The sequence below is a fragment of the Pogoniulus pusillus genome, chromosome 1, assembly GCF_015220805.1.
Source record: "Pogoniulus pusillus isolate bPogPus1 chromosome 1, bPogPus1.pri, whole genome shotgun sequence".
Lineage (NCBI taxonomy): Eukaryota > Metazoa > Chordata > Aves > Piciformes > Lybiidae > Pogoniulus > Pogoniulus pusillus.
In genome coordinates, this window is record NC_087264.1 from 38,952,691 (window position 1) to 38,976,580 (window position 23,890).

General features: G+C 37.4%; 1 protein-coding gene across 3 annotated transcripts in view; it reads right to left on the bottom strand.

Moving 5' to 3' along the window:
- RALGAPA1 (Ral GTPase activating protein catalytic subunit alpha 1) overlaps positions 1 to 23,890 on the bottom strand; it is a 145,074-nt gene that overhangs the window by 71,936 nt on the left and 49,248 nt on the right. For 2 of the 3 annotated variants that reach the window (XM_064148965.1, XM_064148955.1), the window contains 12 exons: positions 22,161 to 22,328; positions 18,789 to 18,913; positions 17,009 to 17,225; positions 15,689 to 15,865; positions 12,384 to 12,536; positions 10,673 to 10,866; positions 10,448 to 10,546; positions 10,182 to 10,337; positions 8,106 to 8,234; positions 7,005 to 7,130; positions 5,677 to 5,735; positions 2,221 to 2,329 (listed from right to left, as the gene is read on the bottom strand). In XM_064148965.1, coding sequence (XP_064005035.1) covers positions 2,221 to 2,329; positions 5,677 to 5,735; positions 7,005 to 7,130; positions 8,106 to 8,234; positions 10,182 to 10,337; positions 10,448 to 10,546; positions 10,673 to 10,866; positions 12,384 to 12,536; positions 15,689 to 15,865; positions 17,009 to 17,225; positions 18,789 to 18,913; positions 22,161 to 22,328 — 1,712 coding nt within the window. Of the gene's footprint in view, positions 1 to 2,220; positions 2,330 to 5,676; positions 5,736 to 7,004; positions 7,131 to 8,105; positions 8,235 to 10,181; positions 10,338 to 10,447; positions 10,547 to 10,672; positions 10,867 to 12,383; positions 12,537 to 15,688; positions 15,866 to 17,008; positions 17,226 to 18,788; positions 18,914 to 20,759; positions 22,329 to 23,890 lie in introns of all 3 variants that reach the window. The other variant, XM_064148946.1, reaches the window with a different exon arrangement.

Consider the following 23,890-nt stretch of genomic DNA (forward strand, 5'->3'; position numbering starts at 1 on the left):
GAGGCTCTAAAGTGATTTATGCAAATTATTTCATTGCTCTCTGTGAAGATATTTTTAATCTTTTTTAATTCAAGAAAAGGTACAAGAATCAGTGAAGACACAAACTTAACAGGAAGGATGAAAAATACATGGTAACAAATACAGATACAGTTCAAATCTTGCACATTCAAATTTTCAAGCCTTAGTTCATTGGAAGAGCACTGTGTATGATGTTTTGATCAAGAAGATAGGGATTGATCCACACAGATCAAACCCTTCATCTGCTTCAGAGACCTGTCCCAGCATGGTCAATATATCACGTTTTAAAAGAACGCACAGGCACTTTTGAATAGACAGTTAAAGAGCTGCGTGCCCTGGTCCTGGAAGTACACTTTCCTGAACTCAGGCAGCAACACTGAGTTTATGCTGGACAGCAAACAAATTCACCTTTTCCAAGTCAGCTGCTTTGCTCTGATTTAATTTCCCAAAGCCTTCAGAAGTGCTGTGAAGGCAGCTAGGTGATGTTACAAACATCTCACCCACCACTCTCTATCTCTGCAAAACACTGAATGCTAATAAGCATAAGAGCTCACTACTTTTATATGATTTAGCAATGTAACTGTGGATATAATTTTTTACAAGTTACTCAACTGAGAAAAAACAACCTGTCAATGAACTGGCACTTTGCCTAGTACCTAGTCCTCACGGTTCTTCTCAAAGGGATAGCCTTGCCACACTCCCCATTTTTGCAATGATCCATTGCTTTCTAGATGTTGCCTTAGTAGTTTAATCTTTCTTTGCTTCTAATTAATCTATGTTTAGCACTCATTCAACTAAGCCTGTATAATGCAATTTTGTGACTATCTGCAGCATTTTTGAGAGGAGCATAATATAATCATGAAACACAAGAGTGTGGATTGCTAGTTAGGATTTTTTGTGCTCAGACTCAGCAGAGGTTAATATAGATACAGCAATATCACCACACTGCTGGGAGAACTACTGGACTACAGTTCTGAATATGCTTTGGAAATGGGCATACAACTGTTGATAACATTTCTCCTCAATGCTGTTTGCTCAACTGCACTTTTCAGTAAGTTGGACTAGAATTATAGCTCCCTATCCATTCATTTCTCCTGAAAATAAGAAAACAATCCACTCTGAGAGTATAAACCTTTGACTACTAGGAAACCAGGAGATTGCTTAGATAAACAAATTAAGGCTCATCTATTTCTCTCATGATGTATTTATGAACTTTTCATTTCATGATTAACCTCAAATGTGAATGTCTACCACTGCTAGGAAGAGGAGAAAAGCCAACAGGCTCTGGATGCTTTTGCCAACACAAAGCAAAACAAATTAGAAGTATAAAAGATATTTGTCTTCTCATTCAAGAAGCAATTTATACTTAATGTAAATGAGATACACATAATTTGCTTATAAAATATGTCAAAGGAAAATAGGAGAAATCATAATCAATGTGGGGATTAAAACCAGTTCAAACTTTGATAAATTGCAGAAGTAAAATAGCAGCAGCATCGTTTGCTTAATACCAAACTTGCACAGGAACTTGATAAAATGCATTAGTTAGGGGATATTACAAAGCAAGGGGAATACCCTGGAAGAGAGTATTAATGAAGCTGCAGAGGATGAATGTTATTTTGCAAAGCAGGAAATTGCAATTTAGAGTCTAATTCTAAAAGCCCTGCAGCTACCCATTTTAGACACAGACTCAAATCCTGCTTCACAGGATGTGATCAACTGATTTGCTAAGATACATTTCAGATTCCCATTGCTGTAAAGGAGTTAGTCCCCAAGGTCTGTGAGCTGTGTACAACAGGTGTACATCCCAATTTTCTTCCATGTATATATGCAGAAAGACTAGGCTATTCTATAGAAATATGGAAAGGTTCTGAAAGTAAATTGGGAAATACTAAACCCCCATATTTTCCACAAACATGTGAGCTTGCAAAATACTGGTAAATTAGGTATTTTTAATAGTCTACTTATTCCATAAAATACGAGCAAATATGAAAAAGATTTGCAAAAATATAGGAAAACAAAAACACTCAAGTGGGGAAAAAGGCTTAAAAAGTGCAGCTTTTTAACACAGATTATTAATGGAATATACTGTTGACATGCTATCACTAAAATTGAAAATGAGTCTGTGAAGTACGATGCTAAAATGTGATGACGACTTTACACATCAAGGCAATAGGCATTGTAAAAGCATTAGACTCTCACCTTTAAAGAAACACAAATCACATTCAATGCTTCCTTGATCTGAGGATGATGAGATTCGTGAACTAGCTCCTCACAGATCCAAATACCAAGGCTGCAAAGAGCAACACATCTGCAAAACAATGTTGGAGGACAAGTTGTTGGGAAACATGCTACAAGAATGTGAAATTTTTCTAATTCATGGTATGCCTTGCTGAAGTCTGACAAATGTGGTTTAAATAGTTTGAAAAACCTGGATAAAGCTGTAACATTTACAAATAAGGAAGAAATTTTAACTCCCCTGGTAAAGGCAGACTTGAGCACCCCACAGAGGAAATTAACATGCATTTTCTTCAAAGTGAAAACTGTGGTGGAAGGTTTCTCCTTTCCAACATGAGAGTTTGCTTGTAGTTGTTTAGAGCTTCTGGGACATGGCAACAAGAGAGGAGAATGTTATTTGTTTGTTGATATTTACTTTTTTTTTGGACTGACAAACAAGAATGCATAGAGTAGGGGCAAATGAATGTTAAAGTGAGTATACATATTGTGATTAGGTGCTTCAAGTTCTGTTGTTTCTTCATTTTATGTCAGGAAATAAAACTGTAAAAGAGTATTCACATCTACATATCCAAATCAGCAATTTGTTCATAAATGTTAAGGAGTTAGCCTAAGGAATCTCTTTAAGAACACACAGGAAACAAGTATTTGGAAAACAACTTTAGAATTCAAAGTCCTCTGGACAAAATTGGAGGGCAATCCAAAACTGACAAGACAAAAGCTGGTCATGGGAATCGCAAAGCATTATATCTGGGACAGGAAAGTCATGTGTTAGAATAGAAACAGAATGAGAAGAGGCTACTAATCCTGTGCTGTGGAAAACTGATTTCAAGGCTACACAAAATTATGAAACTGCTAACAGGCAGCAAAAAGACATCTTGGATTTAATTCTATGTGATAGTGTAAATAAGATATCAAACTACCTGAAATGTCAATTGCAAGACTACCTCCAGTATACTTTGCTTAATACAATTTTAAGAATAAAGAGCTTGAAGAAGTCTAAGAAAAAAAGTGACAAAACAAGAAACAACTTTGGAAAATATTGCATATGGAATAAAAGTTGAAGGACGTTCTGAGTCTAGATCACAGTAAAGAAAGCAAACTAGAAGAAATTTTCTGACATGCAGTAAGTCACTGAAGAGTTTGATTTCCAGTAAAAAAGATATTTCCTATATAGTTGTCATAAACCCAACCTGACTGCAAAAATTGAGATAAGCGTTGGAACAGCTGAAGATCTCTTTGAGAAAATTTCAAGACTATCCAGGCAAGCTACTGCCAGGAACATTTTAAATGTACTCCACTCTTGGAGGAGTAGCAGCCATCTACACTGCTGCTATTCCCACAGTATGCATCTCAAATTTTTTTGAACAAAATGCATGGATTTAATGACAAATGCAGACAACTTGTGCAATTTGACTCTGAAAATAAATCTTACAGTGCAAAGAAGAGTAAGCAATTCTATGTCCTGCTACAGAGAACCATTTCACTTCTGATGACACACTGATGTGCACATTATCCAGGAGTTTGTAAGGTTTCTACCAAAAATCCCAGTGTAATTATGTGACTATAATGTTGTTATTGAAGAATCACAGTCTAAAGAGTACAAGCAGAAGACGAGGTGAACACTGAGCTTTTTATCTTATCCCTTCCCTTTTCAGATTCAGTGACAGAAAAGGTGTTTAATACAGTTATTAATCTTTACAGATGGAGATCTGAGAGTAGAATATATTACAGATAACTGACCTCCTTGAAGCTCATCTGGGTCAAGTATGTAATGAGACACAAAACATTGAGCTTTTGTGGAAGAGATAAGGAATAGAGAACAGCAGTACTCAGACTTGCTAGAGATGCACAAAGCATGTCCCTAAGTTCCAAGAAATCTCAGTTCTCTCCCAGAAATTTGCAGGCCCTACCAGTGGCTGACTCAGTGCAACAAAACCATAATGTTGAACCTAAATATGACCTCTGATACAGATGAACTCTGTACTGCTGTGAAGCAAGAGGCATCAGAGAAGGTTATTATCAGAAGACAGTGGATAAATTGCCACTGAGGCAAGCTTCAGGAGCCTCATCATCCCCACAATGAAGATACACCCTTCTGACCCCAGAAGAGGGGCACAGGGAACCCAAAGATACATTGAGAATCTATTCCTTTTTAATCTTCATTTAATGTTATTACAGACAGTGTCCACCTTTGCATTTTGGTGGCAGCATAATTCTGCTTTCTGAAAGGCTGCACATACACATGTGCCTCTGCTCCTATATACACATCCTCACAGCCAGGCAGACTATGGGGACAAGCAGGACGTTTTCTTCTTTCCAGCCACACTGCCAGACCTGTGGATGCAAATACTGTGTGCTTCAGTGCCAAAAGATCAGTAATAATGCTCTGAACCAAATGGATTTAAACTGAGCTTTTTAGAATTCTATTCTGTTAAAGATTATGAAAAATGAAATAAAAATTATCTCAACAGTTCCTTCCCCTGTGTTGAAAGATACTACCAGCTCAAAGAAAGAGCAGGTAAACGGGCTGAGGAAAACTGCTCTTGGTTTTCCAGCAAAAGGTTTTAAGTTTCAACGAGCTGATCTTTCCAGTAGCGTTTTTCAGGTATGTGGTTCTAACATTTTGCATTTGTGAACTGACAGTGTATTAGTTAAGCAGATATAAACACTTCATCCAAATACATAACACACACAATTGTGCTCTTCCTTAGCAGGCATTATGGATTCCTGTTCCAATACTGTATGTAGGACTGAAAGGTCCTGGAGATGGATAAGGAGGAACAAGATCCTAAGTGAATTAAGAAACATAAAACTGGGTAAATGTCCTCTTTGAAGTTCTTCACTTAATGAAGATTCCTAGGTTTAAGCACCAGGCCAATCACTCCCTGTTTAATGCTTAGCTCAGTATTTTCTGCTTCCTTTCCATACTGTAAAGAAGGGCTCATCCACCATGCATTATTTCTGTTTTTCAAATGAAATCATGTGGCCTTATAAAAAATAACCACACCTCCCTCACAAAAAAATCTCATCTTTAATCAAAGCAAAAAAAAAATCTAAAAAAAAAAAAAAAAAAAAAAAGGTTCTCTAGTACAGAAAATCCCTGAGCTGAACACCAGAGTAAGCTGGAAAAGCATACAGCACGTCTTCTCACCCATATATACATACACATGCACTCCCCTTTACCTATTGTCCACTATCAGAGAAAGGATACTGGGCTAGATCAGCATTTGATCTGACTGAAGTTGTCTGTCCTTTCAATATGTCTATTTACAAACTATTTCAAATTCACCTGCTGTGATAGTGTCAAAGAAAACCATGGAAAATAGACACATTAACTTTTACTTCAAGGTCTCTAATATTTCCACCTTGAAAGAGTACAGTGAAAGAATCTATTATTTTAGCTCTTCTTTGATAACCTACCGTGCAGGACCAGATGGCTCCTCCCTTGCCGAACTTAACACAGTTTTAATTATGAGCTCCTAAAACAAAGAGGAAGGCATTCACTGATTTACCAATAACTCCATCACATGAAGCATTCAGAAAAAGAGAATTTTATTACAGCACACACAGGCATGTTGTTTTGTTGAGTCTCTAGGTTTGTAGTCAGCTGAACTTACTACTCTTCCAAGATCTTAGTCCACCCCAGATGCTTCTTATTGTGCTAACCCAAAACCATTCTATAGGTTACTGCTCTAATTTCTGCTCATTAACCATTTATCCAACTCTTGTCAAAAGAAACACAACAAAAGACTCCCCAAAGCTACCATCTGTGAATAGTGCTGAAAGATATCACAGAAAAAATCTTTTACTTTGAGGTTTAAACAAGCATTTTTTTCAAAATCATGCTGATTAAAAGTCTTTGCAAGTAGCTACAGAATAAGTCACTATAGTGCCTTAAACATGTCAAGAAGAATTTTGACTCAACTGATGTCGATTCCTCTCAATAAAGCTCACCTAAATGACCACTATACAATAGAAATACAAAAGAAGATATTCAAAGTCAGTCCCTGGAAGGGAGTGAAGTATAAAGTAGCTTTCAAGCCATCATATCTCTCTAAATTGAAACAGTTTGGAAAGTTACAGGGAGCCTTTCTTAGGCATACTAATCAACCTGACACCTATACAGAAATCAAACATACAAAATGAGCTCTGCCTGTTTTCAGAATGCTGGCATACTATCCAACTCTGTGTTATGACAGAGAAAGTAAGGTCTCCATTCATCTTTGCTTTTTGTCTAGAAGAATATATTGATGTAGAGAGGTTTTCTAAAGCACAGAGAAACACAGGCAGATTTCACCACTTGTGAATTCTCAGTAAATGATGTATCTGTGTGTGTTACCATGCAACCTGATCTAGGTGAACCTGCTGTAACAGGAGGGTTGGACTAGATGATCTCTGGAGGTCCCTTCCAACCCCTACCACTCTTTGATTCTGTGTTGTATCTTGAATCAATTTGTCTCAGCTCACTAAATATGTAGAGAATAGGCTCCAAAAGGTGAGACAGCACATAACTTCCTTTCACAAACATACAAACCCATTGTATCATTAAGTTCATAGCAATTATAAAGTATGTTTAGTAGTCTAAAGTTTGACAAGTAGTAGTATAAAGTTAGATTTTGATCCTGATAATATGAAATTATTTCTGAATATGAAAATCTTAACATTTTAGTTAGTATATCCTGCAACAACATCATATTAGACAAGTATTTGGCTGCTGAATGCCATCCAAATATGCTTAAAATTTCTACCTTAACATCTGTAAACTGCGACACGGCAATGTCAGGAATGTTTGGGTGAAGAGCTGGTAGTTCATGATATAAATTGGGAAAACAGACTAGAGATCCTAGAAGAACTTGTGCTTCAACTCTTGGTGCCTAAAACAAAGGAAAAAAAGGTGGTGGGAAATATATATTCTTACTGCAATCAAGAGGTTGACATCTATAGCTGCCTTAAGAGAGAACAGTAGTTGAAACTCTACACAGTCATTTTCTTTCACCTGCAAATTCTTTAGAGGTGAGCAAACTGAGACCACAACCCCATGGATCACTACTCAGGCATACCCCATGCTCCCATTTTCCGAGATGGTCAAAAGTAAGTGGAGGAATAGTTAGGAGTACAGACAAATGACTGAGCTGCTAACTAGGCTTGGGTCTCAGGTTCAGCTAATCAAACAGGATGTGGAAAACTACTGGACATGACACGAGGCATTGCTGGATGTGACAGGTAACAGCATAAGAAGCTGAGAGAGGCTTCAAAGTGTACCTTGAGGGAGGCTGGATTTCATAGTTGGTTAGAGGGGGAATGATGTGAGAAACAGTCAAAACTTGCAGACAATTGGAAAGGAGTATTGGGAAACTTTGAGAGAGTACAGTCATGCAAGGCCAACAGCACCTAGGTAATCATACCAGTATTACTATATAAGGCTGAAGTTGCCTGGGTAACAAAATGAGAAATACATCCAAATAGTGCAAAAACACTAGCAGATTTGAGTACTCAAGCCTGAGCCAAGTCATTGCAAAGCAGAGATATGGAGGAATAAATGTACTTTTAAAATGAAGGTACTGTCAAAATGGACATCTGTTTTAAAACATTTTAAAGCACAGGTAAATGACAGTCACAATTCCAAGTAAAACAAGAATCTCTGCTTCAACAGACACTTCTGCATTCTTCACATTTCTATAGAGACTTGCATTTGTAGTGTTCTAGAGTAAACCACTGACAGGTTCTGTATTTGCTAACCATTACGTTGACTGCTGGGGAGAAGCTCACACCTTAAGACTAAATACTGCCCAGTTTTCTCTCAAACCCTTTCCATGCACACAAACATGAATGAACTGATGAATACTTACATTGAGGAAAGAAGAAGCAGCCACTCTCCCTGCTGCCACAATGAAATCCATAATAAGCATGGTGGCACCAGGCAAACCAAGTGAAAAGAACTGAGGAGAGCAGTGTTTGATGATTGTATTGACAATATCCTTGCAGGAAGAAAAGGGAAAAAAGTTAAGAGTATCAACAAGAAGAACAAAGAATGGGAAAAAGCAAAGTATTTATCAAAGGTGGAAAGTGAAAAAGCAAGAAAACAAATCTGTTGTGGCAATAACTGAACAAAAAGCAGCACAAGAAGATAAATTCCATAAGTATATTCATATTAGTATAATTAAACTGTGGTATACTTTATAGATTAATATCATATTCTATGATGTTGATAGCAGATCACATCTTACACATTTAAATTTAGCTTTTAAGAGTTCTATAAATGAGTCTCCATTTCTGGAGACTGCCTGGATGTGTTCCTCTGTGGCCTGCCCTAGGTGATCCTGTTTTGGCAGAGAGGTTGGACCAGAAGATCTCTAGAGGTCCTGCCCAACCCCTACCATTCAGTAATTTAAATATGTACAGGAGATAATTAACTACACTACAGCTTCTTAACAACACAATTAAATCCTCTCCAAAAACTATTATCTGTCTATAATTTTAAAGAAGGTTTAACCTCTTGCACATTCCCATATAGAACCAAAACAGAGAAGGAATTGTAGTGAAGTGTTTTGTAACATTTTGGGTATACATCTATCCAACACAGCATACTATGTTTTTGCAGGCACAGTGAGGCAGTTTTTAAATTTAATGTACAGGATGCAATTGCTTTAAAAGTATTGGAAAAAGTATAAAACATTTCAACTATTAAAATGCATCTCAAATGCACACAAAGGCATAAAAAGAGCATTTTCCTCCTTTCACTAATTCTTCAATAGTAGTGATATATAAAAAAATGGCAATATCACAGAATCACTAAAGTTTGGAAAGACCTCAATGATCATAGACTCCCACCATTAACCTAACACTGCCAAGTCCACCCCAAAACCATATCCCTAAGACCTACATCTACATTTAAAAAAAAAAGATACTTTCAGGAATGGTGATTTAAGCACTTCCCTGGGCAGTTCCAATGCTCAGCCACTCCTTCAGTGAAGAAATTTTTCCTAGTATCCAATCTAAATCTCTCCTAGTGAAACTTGAGGCCATTTCCTCTTATCTTGTCACTCATTCCTAGGAAGAAGAGACCAGACCCCACTTTGCTACAGCCTTCTTTCAAGTAGTATGTAGAGAGCATGTAGATGTAGAGAGCAATAAGGTCTCTCCTCAACCTCATTTTCTTCAGTCTAAATCACCCCAGCTCCCCAGCTGCTCCTCAGAATATTTGCTTTCTATATCCTTCATCAACTTTGTTGCCCTTCCTTGGATGTACTCCAGAACCTTAATGTCCTTACAGTGTGTGGCCCAAAACTGCAGCTTCATCAGTGTCAAGTCCAGGAGCACAACTGTCTCCCTACTCCTGGTGGCCATACACAGTATGTTTCAGGAAGAAAAGCAGTGCAATCTGGTTATTAGCGGGAAAAAAATGGAGATGCCCATAGAATCAGCCAGGTTGGAAGAGATCTCCAAGATCATCCAGTCCAACCTAGCACCCAGCCCTAGCCAGTCAACTAGACCATGGCACTAAGTGCCTCATCCAGTCTTTTTTTTGAACACCTCCAGGGACGGTGCCTCCACCACCTCCCTGGACAGCCCATTCCAGTGGCAAATCACTCTCTCTGTGAAGAACTTCCTCCTAACATCCAGTCTAAACCTCCTCCGGCACAGCTTGAAACTGTGTCCCCTTGTTCTGTTGCTGGTTGCCTGGGAGAAGAGACTGACCCCTACCTGGCTACAGCCTTCCTATAGGTAGTTGTAAACAGCAATGAGACATACATTTAAAAAAAGCATTCTTGATTACAACCAAGAACTTGAGAGCAATTTATCAAAGTTTAGAAAAAGGATGAGTCGGATATTTTCAAAGAGAAAGTTCAAAGTGCTTTTGAGAAAACAATTTTGTTTTTATTTATACTATTTGTATTAACCTAAAATTTCATAATTAAACTCACTTGATCGACATGAAGAAGTCCACAGTGCATTATGTTGTAGAAATGAGTTAAAAAATCCCTGTTTGGCGAAACATCTTGTCTTCGCTTCATTGTCTTACAAATGAGTTTGTAAGCATGTAGTTTTCCTTGTTTGTATTTATCAGTCAGCATTGTTGCCTGCAGTTTTAGAACAGTATTTATTATTAATAAATCAAAAAGTCACTTTAAAACACTTCCACATCTAAGTGCACTTTATTACTGTTTCATTGCTAAGTGTCCAAATTTACCTTGAACAGCCATGGTGTTAGAATTCTCAGTGGTGGAATTAAAACTGGTGGAGACGGTGAAGTTAGGTTATCTGTTGAAATACCAAGATTATCTCTTATCTGCAATTATTCAAAACAAAAAAGATAAATATTTTAGAGTGGTGTAAGTATACAAGGTGGTGTTTTTCCCCTTTTGAAAATCCTGCCCTATCAGGTCAGCTTGGTGAAGAGGTCCAGTTCTTTTACCTTGGCCAGATTCTGCCATAGTTCACACAGGTAATCAAAAACCTGGGCATGAATCTCTGGATCCATGATGCTGTTCACATCTCCCAAAATTCCTAGCATTCGCCTCCACATCACAGTAGCAACATCTGCATGCCATCCTGTAAGAGTTCCCCCAGCCATCACACTGCAACATTCTGAGGGGAATTCAGTAGTTTCTGTAATGGAAGAAAACAGTATAGTGAGACCTACCTCTCCAAAAAAATACTGCTGTGATATAACTATTACTTAAAGAATTTTCTTAAAACCAAATGGAGGGAAAAAACGATCAGGCTTTCACAGCAACATACTTCTAACTCACTGAGCCACTTCAGCACTGGACATAGTTAACTATGTGTCTATACCAAACTCTGTAGAGAAAGAATTGCCCTGTTTCTTACATTCGTTCTATAAAACCCATTTAAGTCTACTATTAAAGCCCTGAGAAGGATCTGATGGACATAGTGAGGCCACTTTTGCTGTCTCGCTTTCTTTGGAGGCAACGAATTTCCACTTGCCTGCTTATATGTAAAACTACATTTCATCTTTCTATTATTTTCCCAATAAAAACAAAACATTCTTTTCTTTAGAACTTGCTACAAATGTATTTGATTGCAAACTGAAGAGAAAGGTGAGAGTAAACTTGCATCTGTCTGCTGTTCTTTCAGCGGTAAGTCTGCATGAGTGGTGAGGCAACATTCAGTAACTTAATACCACAGCCTCTCACCTAGTTCTCCCTACACATCAGTGTCATACAAGTAAACTGGGGTTTTCTAAGGTGGAAAATGATTAATATTGTTTCTCCATATAAAGAAAACTTCAACAGTGACTAAAGAAAAACTTCAACAATGGCTGAAGTCTGCTCAGTTCACTCTTACCTAGCTAGGCAGACACACTAAATCTGAATGGGCACACTAAACTAGCTAATGAGCTTTAAAGCAGCAGGCATTCAGAATCTCCTTTCTGTCCCTCTCAGAGAGATTTTCAAAACACCTCAGCACCAGAAAGTGCTGACATTTGAAAAAGTTGCAGCTCCCACAGGCATACAAAATGAAATTAAATCTGAATTCAGGCTAATTGCATTGCCTCTTGTTTTGAAGATCTGGACCACTGTGGTAGAGACACTAGCAGTTTCTGGGCTGTAGGTTTCAAACTACAAAGCAAAAGCATTACAATTCTGTCCATTGGTACGTTGCTCAAAGGGCCTCAAACATATACAGGAACTTAGTCTCCATAAGACCAAACATGGGAGAAATGAGAACTTGGTATTTACAAAGTAAACACACCTTAGAATTCAATAGCTAAGGCAGCTGAAGTAATTAGAGATTTGTTTAAATATGAAAGGGAAAAGAACCAAACTTCCAAGGAGAAACTACAACATTACTCTAGAATTATGTCTTAATATTTGTACATCAATGATAAAACATACTAGATTAAGCTGCCATGACTCTAAGCATCAAAAAGAACAATTACAAACATGTGAACTCTTAATTCACTGCTAATAGTTTCAATGAAATGTAAAATATAATGCCAAAGGTTTTGGGGTGCTTTTAAATCACTGTAATAAAATCTTTTAAAGCACAGATGAAATACTCTTGTACAGGATTCTCTACAACTACTGTGATACTAACTACTTCGCTACATGGCATTGGAAAGAAAGAAAGAACAGGTTTATATTTTCTATTCCAGATATTGCCTAGGTCATCTGGCGTCTGTAAAACAGAGTGGTGGAGCTTCTCATCCAGGTGCAGATCCTTCTGCTCAATATGATCTGCATGAAGAGTGGCAGGAGAGGGTGTCTGTGATCGAGATCCAAGAGCAGATTGGATTGGAGAAGCACTTTCAGAGCCTGTAAATGCAATTTTTAACAGTTACCTTAAAAGCCTTTTCTATTTTCTTGAGCTACTGAAATGTTGTCTAAATACAGCATTAACAAACCCCAAAAACTGAACTACTTCTATATATCACATCTGGGCAAGAAAAGATTTAAGAACTATAAGAAGATCAGCCTCTGAATGGTGCTCTGAAAGAAAACAAATTACATGCAGGAAAGCTGAGATGAACGTCAATATCAGACAGGTACATGGATTAACAGATCGCTATCTTAGGTGCAAGTGATTTTAAATGTGTTTGGTCTGCAGCTCTCTCGTTGTTGTGAAACTAGTCAAATTTCTCTTCATGTTCCCTTACCAGAATGCTTGGCTGAAGAGAAATTTAACTAGATGTTTTCATGGAACAACAGCTTTCCCGGGTTTATGGGAACACACAAGTTAATTGATAAGTAAAAGCTCAAACCCGTAACTGACAGCGTTTCATGTTTATATATCAATTGGGCTGAGGAAAGTTCTGTATTTCCACTATTATTATTTCCTCTAAAACAGGAAAATAAAGGTGTTCAAACAGCAGTGCTGCAAAGGCAGCACCTTTAAGCATCTATTTGGTCTCTGTGGAGAGAGCACAGGTGCTTGTACTTTTCTTCTGTACCACCTTACTTTCTTTTACTGAATTTGCCTAAATATCACAATAAAAATTTGAGCTCAGTCAGATAGTATGAAAAAGAGAACAGATATTCACCACATATATGTCTACACATCAGCACATGTTAAAAATGGAAGAATTAAGATCTGTTAATTTTAACTTAATATCTAAAGTAACTGAGACCAAAAAGTTACTAGAATGACATGTAGAGTTCAGTGTTGGAGATGAACTGAACTCCAGGGATAGCAATGCACAAGTAAGTCTTTTAAAAGAGTAATTTACTCAAGTTTTTGGATGTTCTTTCTTGCAAAGAGAATAAATTAATTTAATAACTTGATAGAAAACATCCCTGTTATCAAAACAGAAATAGCGGTAAAAACCCTATTACACTCTTAAACTGAAAAGGACTCTATCTAAACTAAATGGGGGGGAGCAAAGCACAGAAAGAGGTGGAGGGAAGCCATATGATGAAAGAGAATGGATAGAAATAATATGGAAAACTTGCTGAGCTACTGGAGTCTTCTAAAAAGCACTGAAAGATGCTTTCACATAAGCAAACCCAAATTTGACTGAGACTACTACAGCTTCAACTTGTTCTAGGTTGAGTAAATAGCAATCAGTAAACTCAATCATTTGTTTAGAATATGAAATCATGCCTGTATGCCAAGCAAAAAAAACTTCCTTCAAAATACCTTCAAAGTAAAACTACTCAGAAACAGGTAGTTTTCTAAGTGGCAGAACCACTGAAAACTCCTGGGGGTTAAGTGTTGAAGGCTACATTGGATGAGGCCTTGAGAACTTAATTGAGAGACATCCCTACCCATGGTGGGGAGGTTTGAGTAGATGATCTCTAGCATCCCTTCCAACCAAAGCCATTCTATGAAAACTCATTTCTTGAGAGTGCATTTTGAGGTTGAGTTTCTGTATGGCTTTGCTGGTATCTAACTAACACAGTGAATTTCCACTTTAGCCTCCCTGTCATGAGATTCTGCATACATGCAGTTTTCACTAGACAGCTGCCTACACTCCATAGACTTTGAAGAAAAGAATATTCTCCTGTTTACTTGTATGCCAATTTAGCAGAAATTAGACAATGAGCTCCAGCATTGTTGTGGTGGGGAAGAGAGGTGTAGTAATTGCACGAGTCCTGCTTCCTCGGGAAACACAACCAAATGCATATGATACACAAAAGCTACCTCTTCAAAACAGTGGTCCAAACGATAAGAAGAGAGACAGCCACAGAATCTCACAATGGACAACTCAGTCATTGATTACCATCTTATGAATTCAATTACAGGGCAAACTTGGACAAAAAGACCAAACAGTAATGAAATTGTTAACATAAAAAAAAAACAAACACATAAAAGGAACAGATTGGCTGCAATGGCTTTAAATAAGCACACAGCAAAGGAAAAATGAAGACAATGAAAGTCAAGCTGAACATTGTTGAACAAGCTGAACAACAACATCCAAGAAAGCTAAGACCATGCTTCTTTCAGGAGAAAGGCTCTTTTAGCAAGTGAAAATTGTAGCAGAGGAAGTAAAGATGTCTTTCAATATCTCAGAAAATGCAGGGTTTGATTTCACACAGTAATTAAGACTCTGCATGTAAGTATAAGCTTTCACAGGGAAGTATACTTGTTCCCAAGGCTGTAACAGAAACGGTAGCAAGTAACAGTGATGGAACGAGCATGAAAATGACCAAGGACATCTTTACTTCTTTTACAGAATCTGGCAAGAGACTTCTTCCAAACACTCCTCAGAGAGGAAGATTCTCTCTTTCAGAAAGGAGTCCGTTCAGTTTGGGTAACTGCATCACCTTCTGGCTGCTAACCTAATTGCTGTCCTCTCAAGGAACAGCTGCAAAGTAAACTGGTGCAGTCTTAGGGACAGCAATACAAAAGTAAGTCTTTTAAAATAGCCTCATCAACCGAGGCTACCAAACACTGCTTCCTAACAGGTTTACTTTTTAATGAAAACAACAGGGAAAGTATTAAGAAAAAAATGTCCTAAGTTACACAAATGGAAATTGATCTTATATGGCATAATAATGAACATTTTGCATATTCAAAGCTCCCAGTTACACAACAGACAATATAAAGAGGTATTGATTAACATTTTGCATATTACAAGCTCCCAGTTACACAAATAACAATACAAAGAGGGATTAAGGTGGAAGGATATCACATATAAAAGTATCTCATGATAATTCAGTGTGACACACTGGTTTGAAAGAGCACTGCCAAGGCCTTCCAAGAAAAAAACCTCTCTCTGGAAAAACTAGCTATTTGACAACCAGTAACAGACACTTTTAAGAGGTGCTAAATCAGACAAAGGTTTTTCACTTCTGCTATTTCATTTATTACTTTTCAATAGCAATCAAAAAAAATCCTCTGAAATCCAAGAATCATCTTATCTATAGATTCATCGCAGAATCTGGAACTTGCATTCTTCTGAAATATATGGGGGTATTTTAGACTTGGTTTGTATTTTTTCAGGCTTTTTTTTTTTAAACTACTTTACCAGTAATGGTTGCAGCTTCAGCAGACAATGGTTGCTGATTGAGACTACTTGTTTCAGAATCTATGTGGAGAGTAGTTAGACTGGCCACTTCTTGCTCCTCAGCACTCTGTTGCTGCGCTGAAATTGCATCAACGTCAGTAGAAGCTGGTGTTCCTGCCTCAGTGCCAAAGCTGAAATCTGTACGAGGAAAGCACTGTATTAACATACAACCTAAAAATACACTGCTACAAAAAACAAAAGCCAAAGACCTCCAAAATCCTTCATGGAATATCCACAAGTGCATCTCCAGCGCTACTAACACAATGTTGCAAAATAAATATACATAAAAATGTAACAGCAGAAAGCAATTCACTATTAGGAATATTCTCATCTCTGTCACAGAACTGCCACTACTTCTGGAGAAGACATTCCTACTGCACGTCCTTCCTGCTGCTAAGTTGCTGTAAGTGCACCTGCATGACAATACAGCCAAAGTAATGGAAACATATATTAAGAAATTAAATTGTAAAATTACATATGTTAAGAAATTTATTTATAAAATTCATGAGCTAGAAGAAATACCAAATTTGGTTATCAAAGCGTTATTTTTGAACATTAGGGCATGATATTCTAACAAATGGCTTTCAACACTCAAGAAAAAAAGGTGTGTTAAAAGTATAGGCTTGAAAATCATAATCTAGTTGCATAACATCTACATATCTAAAAACTGTACTTTGTTGAATTAATTCTAGCATATAAATATTATTTCTCACTTACACAATACATGAAGTCATAATCCCCAGTAACCACAATGACCCCTTCTATTGTGCAAGAGTTGAAATGGATGCATAGAACAAATGAAAAGCATTAATTACGAGAGAAAGCACAGTGATGTTCACAAAGCAAATAATTTTACCATGATACTACAGCAAATATTTTATCTATAGCTATAAAAATATCAGAAGCCCTTCTTTAAGTTTTACTTAAGTGTTTTCATAAGAATTCAAGTTTAACTTCCAAAATAGCAACCTTTCCTTTTCTTATTTTGTGCAAACCAGATGGACACTCTCCAGGTAGAAGACAATATTGCTTTCTAACTTGTGTTCACTGCTGTTCTGCTTTTTACACAGTAGTATTGCAGTGCCCTTTTGTTTAGTACACCATAAATACAACAGCTTCTCTGAAGACATCTGCTTGCTCTATAATGTGGTAATGATTTCACTGGGAAACTGAAATAAAGACCTCTTTACAGAAAAATGCTGGCACATAAGTGTAACAAAGATAAAAAAGGCAATTTGCAAGCAAGCAAAAATGTTTTTACTTGTGGAAAAATATACTTGCTTTCAAATTTGCGTCCATCGTACTGGAAGGCGCTGAAAGAGTCAGAGTGGCTGTCGGAACTGATGAGGTCACTGCTGCCTGCACTGGCAGGTGATGTCCATTCCGAAGGCACCCCTGGGTCATCTATAGGACGCATTTGGTTCTGTTTGTTCAATATATCCGGAAGGTCTTTAGGAACTTCCAGGCTGCCAGGGCTGCTTCCTCTTCTTGTCATATTCTACAGATTGAGGAGACTTAAATTATCTCACAGTCCTGAGTGGCTAACTTACATAAAATAGAAAAAGCAATATCACATTTGAAAGTTTCAGAACATAACATATAAGTCTTAAGTACCTAAACCACAAATTGTCATCACACTACATACGTAACCAAGACTTTCCAAAATGCTATACAGGCAGCAGCAAATGAAAAGCTCATCAGAATTTGTAAATACAAGTTTTAGTTGCATGATTAGTTCCTGGGCACATACCTTAAAAGGCAAGGATTCAGACTGTGCCACACAGGCATCAGGTAAAATCTGAGATTTACTTGGACTGACAAGCTTTTCTTGATACAAGGTTTTAGCATTCAATAGATCCAACAGGCTAAAATTAGTAGGTTGATACTCTGTTTTAAGGAGGCATATCTATTGTCACGTGCTAGACTGCAAATTCAACGGCAGATTTGGCTGGATTTTGTTACTTAAGGAAAGTATTAATTCTCTAGCCTGAACTATTAATAATCAATATTCTTACCCATCTATGTGAAAACAAACAGTATTCGATCTCTCTCGCTTTTCTTTTATGGCCAGCTGCGAGGTTTGCTCATTGATTAATGTGCAGACTAAGGTAACACTTTTTTATATACTTCAAGTTAGCTTTCTGTCAAGACTTAACTAAAAAGAATATTTTTCAGCAACAATCAAGTTTCCTAGACATGAGTTCAATACAAAAACAAAAAAAAAAGCATATATTGGGACAAACTCTATAGGTTCTCTCCTACCACTTATAAATGATAACATTTTTTTCCAATTGCTTTAAAGAATCTTCTCTCCTTCATTACCAGCGACTAAACTACTTGCTGGGAACTCCTCTACAGAAGCATGTCTTAAAATGAACTTCTTAAAAATCCCACAAAACTCTAAGCAGAATAAAGAACTGAACAGCTTTGAAGAACTTTATTCTTCATTTGCAACTGGGTTTGTTTTTTTTTTATCTCTCTCTTTAGTTGCTAGTTAATAAACTGTGTCTTTCTTCAAATCACCCATCTTGTTCTGTAGGCATTCAACAGCAAGCAAAAATTCTTGATTTAAAACTGATTAAAATCTGTATTATGAACAATATTCCAAACAACATGACACTTCTGAATGTCAGTTCAGAAAAAGGTGAAGGAAAAACATGGACTGGTGTAGTTTCATAGCCTGCTGTGTTGACTATACCTGTAGAGAGCATTACCATATTACAGCATAGTGCCTAACTACACACCACACTGGGGACTACAAATTTACATACAAACCATTATTCTGAAAGTGTCTGTGTACAAAGCTCTTTACAGGTGCAGTTGCAGGTGCAGTTAAGGCTCTTTAATTCCATGAGATATTCAACTGACAGTAACTTCTGCATTGCTTTCTCAATGAAGGTTTAATAGATTTGAAAACACAAATGGCAAGGCAAAATTAAGTGATACTCTTAATTCTTTCTGCTTCATAAAATCCAGATGGATACATTTTAGTGAACTGACTTATAATTTGCATATATATATGCAGACTTGCACATTGCAAGGTAGGATGTTTGAGACTTACCGGTGCACTACCACTGCGAAGTCGCTCAGCTATAAATTCATCCATGAGGTCAGGAACATTTGTATTGCTACTGCCAATATCACTATCAATAGGGTGCAGCTTTTGACTCATGTCCTCTCTATTAGCTAAAAGCAAATGAACAACTGTATATAGTAAAGAACATATCAAGGTAGTTTCAAAACCAAAAGTAACAAATGAAAAAAACCTGCTAATCAACACAAAGTAAAAAAATCAAAATAGCTAAACATGCATTTTAAGTTTTTCTCTCTTTTAAAGCAGATTCTACTTGAAGAATTAGTACTGCCTCTTCTTCCCACTAAGCAGGGGTTAGTTGATTTCCAGTACCACCTTTCAGAGCAAGAAGCTTATAGGTAAGCACTACTCAAAGTTGTTAATGCTTGCTTTAAGAATAAAGCATATATTCTTCCTCCATATCATGAAAAATAAGTAATAAATCCCCAAAGTTTTATACAATTCCTACAGGCTCCTTCTTCATTGCATTCCTAATTAAAAGCAATGTAGTGGAAAAAGGAAACTGGGGTATGAATTGCACTAATGACAAATGCCAACATGGCACTGTATGCAGTTAGTATAAACAGTGCAAAGAAAATGTTATATACATGGAATAAAAATTCAAAGTCTGGATGGTCAATGGTTATGAATGATTAATCAAGTTCACTCATTTATCAGTGTTATATTTAACTATGGCTGTTAGACTGCACTTCATACTCTTCACCTTTAAAATCCTAAAGTTATGTCAATTCAGGTTTTCTCTGTAAGATCTATTCCACAATGTTGGCTTACTCTAATCATGAGGCTCTATTAAAATGTTATCGATTTCCAGATTTCAAATAAATGGTACTTCTAAAATTAGTGCTTTCTAGAGATCTATTTTTCAGAGGTCTAGATTCTGCAGGGATGCAAATTGCTTTTGTGAGACCCATGACAGTCACGCTCTTGTGGTACTATGCTTACAAAGAGTGCTCTAAGGTGGCATTAACATCTCGATGCAGGATGCAGTACAGAGTCCTCTGTTAATCATGCCAGCATAACAATAGGAAAAAAGAAAACCTGCATTACTGCTGAAAGCTAATTCATTGTTCATTTAAGGTGACATGGACTAAGACAATGGATATTAGAATGACAGTTTTCTCTTTTGATCAGTCCACAGAGATCTCATAGTTAGCAGGAGAAAGACTATCATGAGACCTTCATGAACACCCATGAGTCCAAGGGAAAAAAAAAAGAAGCAATGGAAGACGTTACAAGATGAAACTGCATCCATGTTGATGAATGAATACAGAGAGACCTACACCATGTTTTGAAAAAGACAAAAGCCAAGCTTTATGATTAGACTCAGAGAACTGCTGTAATGAAATAATTTCAGTAACAGATTTGGTTTGGATTGTATTTTTAAAGTCATCTAAACTGACCTCCAAATGCAAATTTGAGGGCTTTTTTGTTTTGGAGAAGGAGGAAGAGGAGGAAGAAGAAAACACACTAAATGAACCAGAAATACAATTAGTTCAACCCAGCTGGTCAAGAGCCAGGTCCTTTTGACAAACAAACTGCATTCAGAGGGAAACAGTACATTCTTATAAGATACACAAATGCCAATTGCTCAGTAGGCTGATTTTAAGGCTTTGCATGATGGACAAAAATTTAAAACTCTCAAGGCTTAATCCTTTATCAGGTCATTTACTGTCTCTTCCTCTTCCCTAACCTGATGGTCTTCAGCAGCAAAGAGGTTCAACTAAACATCTTGAAAAGGGAAATTAGTAATTTAAAGTACATAAAAGTAACTTATGCTGGGAGAAAAATCAGCTGGCTGTAGGCGCATGCATAACCGAACAGGGAAAGCAGTGATCATCCCAAAGCCTTTTGATTGCTTATCAGAGCTTGCTTCAGTTGCATTAAGCCAAACTGGTGCTGCTTTTCTCCTTTTGCGCTCTGCACACTGTTAGTGCTCACCTGCAGCTTTCCTTCCAAAATAGCCCATTACATGACTGTACAGATCCCTCAGTGGAGCCTCTGCTGGCATTCTGTTCTGCCTCTGTGGGGAAACATTTGCCTTCGGCTTCGAAAGAGCATGTACAACAGTTTTATAAACACCACCCAGGGAGCCCTGCTGTTGTGCTGACTCCTGACCTGATGCTCTAAAGGCATTACGATTATGCAACTGATTAACTGTGATCCCGTCTTTTTGACACACGGCTGCTTGAGTATCTGTAGATTCCTTAATTTGCTTGCTGCCAGTTGGAGCAGCACTGCTTGCCTCTAGAGGTCTATATGTTCCAGGTCTAACCAGCTCCATGACAGGTGGTGGGCTGCTGCTTGCACTGGTACTGCTGTTGTTGCCACCACTACCACTACTACTGAAGCCACCAAGTTTACGAAGTCTTGCTTTCCAGGCAGCCTCTTTGCTCTCAAGAGGATTGTAAAATTGAACCGATTCTGTAGATGGCTTAAAAGTAACATGAACGCTATTTCTTTTTTTAGTTGTTATTTTCATGATTTTAGCCCTATGAGTTACAGTTTCAGATATACTCCTTTTAGTTGGTGACAGTTTGCTTGTACCTGTGATGTGAGGCATCTGAGGGTTAACTTGTGCTTTAGGAAGAATTTTCTTTGCCTGTGTAACACGTGAGTTGGTGACTTTTTCATTAAGCTGGGAATTTTTATGCTTTTCAGCTACTGATGCTTCCACATCTGAATCTACGTCAGCTTCAGTAGCTGCTTGCCTGTACAGGTGTCTCTTCCCTTCTTTGCTGCTAGGACTACTTGACCCATGAAAAAACAGGCTTTCATACTGTTTATCAACATTTAACTGTCTGGCTTTATCAAGCGCTTCATTTCTTGTAAAAACATCTACTTGAGTAGGTGCAATATTACTTATAAAGCCACTTTGGTGTTGTTCTAGGTGCAGCTCTGTGTTATCAGCTCTTTCTGTAACAGTGGTGCTATTTGTGCATTGACTGGTCTTATCTCTATTTTCTAATCCATCCAGTGGAAATCTATAATTTCTATTTACTGATGTATCAACTTCGTGAGCAGAAGTCTCACATTTATCTATCTCAAAGTTACCGCAAAGTTCTTCTTTTTCTTTAAGATATTGTCTCAGAGAGGAAAGGAGATCATCTTCACCTTCAAGGTCAACATATTGGCTTTGTTCAAAGGCTCTGTTTGCAAATTCTACCGGCCCTATTAAATGACAAAGATGGTCATAAATACTATCCCCAACTTCCAAGGAGGATTCTCTGCTATTTGTATCAGTGATATGGCTTTCAGTGGATCTATGCATTGAAGAGGTCTCAGTGGAACTCTGTAAACTTGGAGCATGATGGGATGAACTGTCAATGACAGGAACTGCACCTTTGGCTCGTTCAACTGCGAATGGTTCCAGGATGTCAGAGGTGCTGCTGCTTCGTGGCAGTGGCTGATCCTCATTTAATGCACCAAACACTTCACTTGGAGCATCCTCACTCTGTGAAAAATGTCTGACTCGAGGTGGACGAGGAAGAATTTGAGCATCGTCAATGTCTGTAGGAAAAAAGTATATGTAACATGCACTAAAATTTATACAGAAACAGTATTCATTTACTGTTATATCCTCATTACATGACTTTAAAAGCCAGGAAAGTCCAGAGCCTTATTTTCTTAAATACAACAAAAACACTTTTTCCAGTACTAGAATGTTAAAAACACACGCACATAATATCCAGTGCAGAATGTAATATAAATGAGTTAGACCATCAGAACACAGTTTTAAATGTTAACATGCATGAGAACAAACAGTGAGACCATGGAACGTTTGGAAACAGAGTTAAAGCTAGGGCTGTGCCAATAAATTCAGTAATTCAGTATTATTCCAGCTAGCCTGTTCAGCAAACAGTTACCTGGAATACAAATCAGCTTAACAATAACACCCTTCATGAAATTTTTATCTTCAGAGAAATGCACAACTCCAAAAAGAATAAGTATTCTGGAAAGTTGGAATTGCCTACTAAAGTGGCAAACTATTATTTGTATGAATACATACAAACTATCTAAATATCAGCGAGAATATCATCATACAGTTATGGATATTATGGCATAAGTAATATAGTGCATGCCCAAATGACAGGGAAGAGTAGGCCCTATGCAGAGAAGATGACTATACATCATGGAGAGAGAGAGAGCCTTTTACTCTAGAAAGATGTTTTGTCTCTCATCTTCAAAATGCAAAAGAAAAAACTTATTGGAGGCTGACCACTCCCATCTCTTCCAGTCTTACATTTATGAGAATTACCGAACTACTCTGCTGCTGAAAAACATCCTGGAAAAGCCTCACAACAGTTAACATTAGAGTAACCCAACTTCCATCCTGAAAGATCAGAACATTTGTTATGACCATTTAAATTAGTGATTCCTTATCTCTGCTGAGACTGTGACTATGCTAGCATCAGTACAAAACACAGTGAACTGCAAGGAAAGCTGCAGTTCCAACATGGATCATCTAGGAATGGCACAGAAATATCTTCACCCCACTTCACATCGTCTACAAAACCGATGAACTTTCATGGCTCTTTTCAGACTTCCTGATGTGTTTTAGGGAGCCTTCATGCTATTAAACCATAATTGTAGGCAAGAGTAACTGTCTCTTACAGACAATTCCCCCAATTGCATGATTTTTTTGCTATCCTTTGCAGTCTTTTTATGGGATAGGCACTTGAAGAGTAAGGTAAAAAGAGCTTCCTCAATTTCCTTTTTGATAGAATCTTTATTCCCCAGATATATTTTTAACTACTTACCACTTAAGAAGTTGTGGATGTGCTCTTAAAGTCAGGAATAATAGTAAAGAGCTTAAATGAACACCAGCAAATGTTACTTGCCACAATAAACAGACTCACCTTATTGCTCTTTCTAGAGAGTTTATCCTCAGGACTGCAAGAGTGAACTTAAGTCAGCACAACATTTAAGCCCCTTTTACTCCCTGAAAACTGATGTGCTACTGCCAAAATAAAGAAACTGTTTGAATTAATCTAAAAAAATATTTTAAATCGTTACTTCACAGATCTCTATACCTATTTCAACAATAGTTAATACTCTGAAGTCACCTTAGA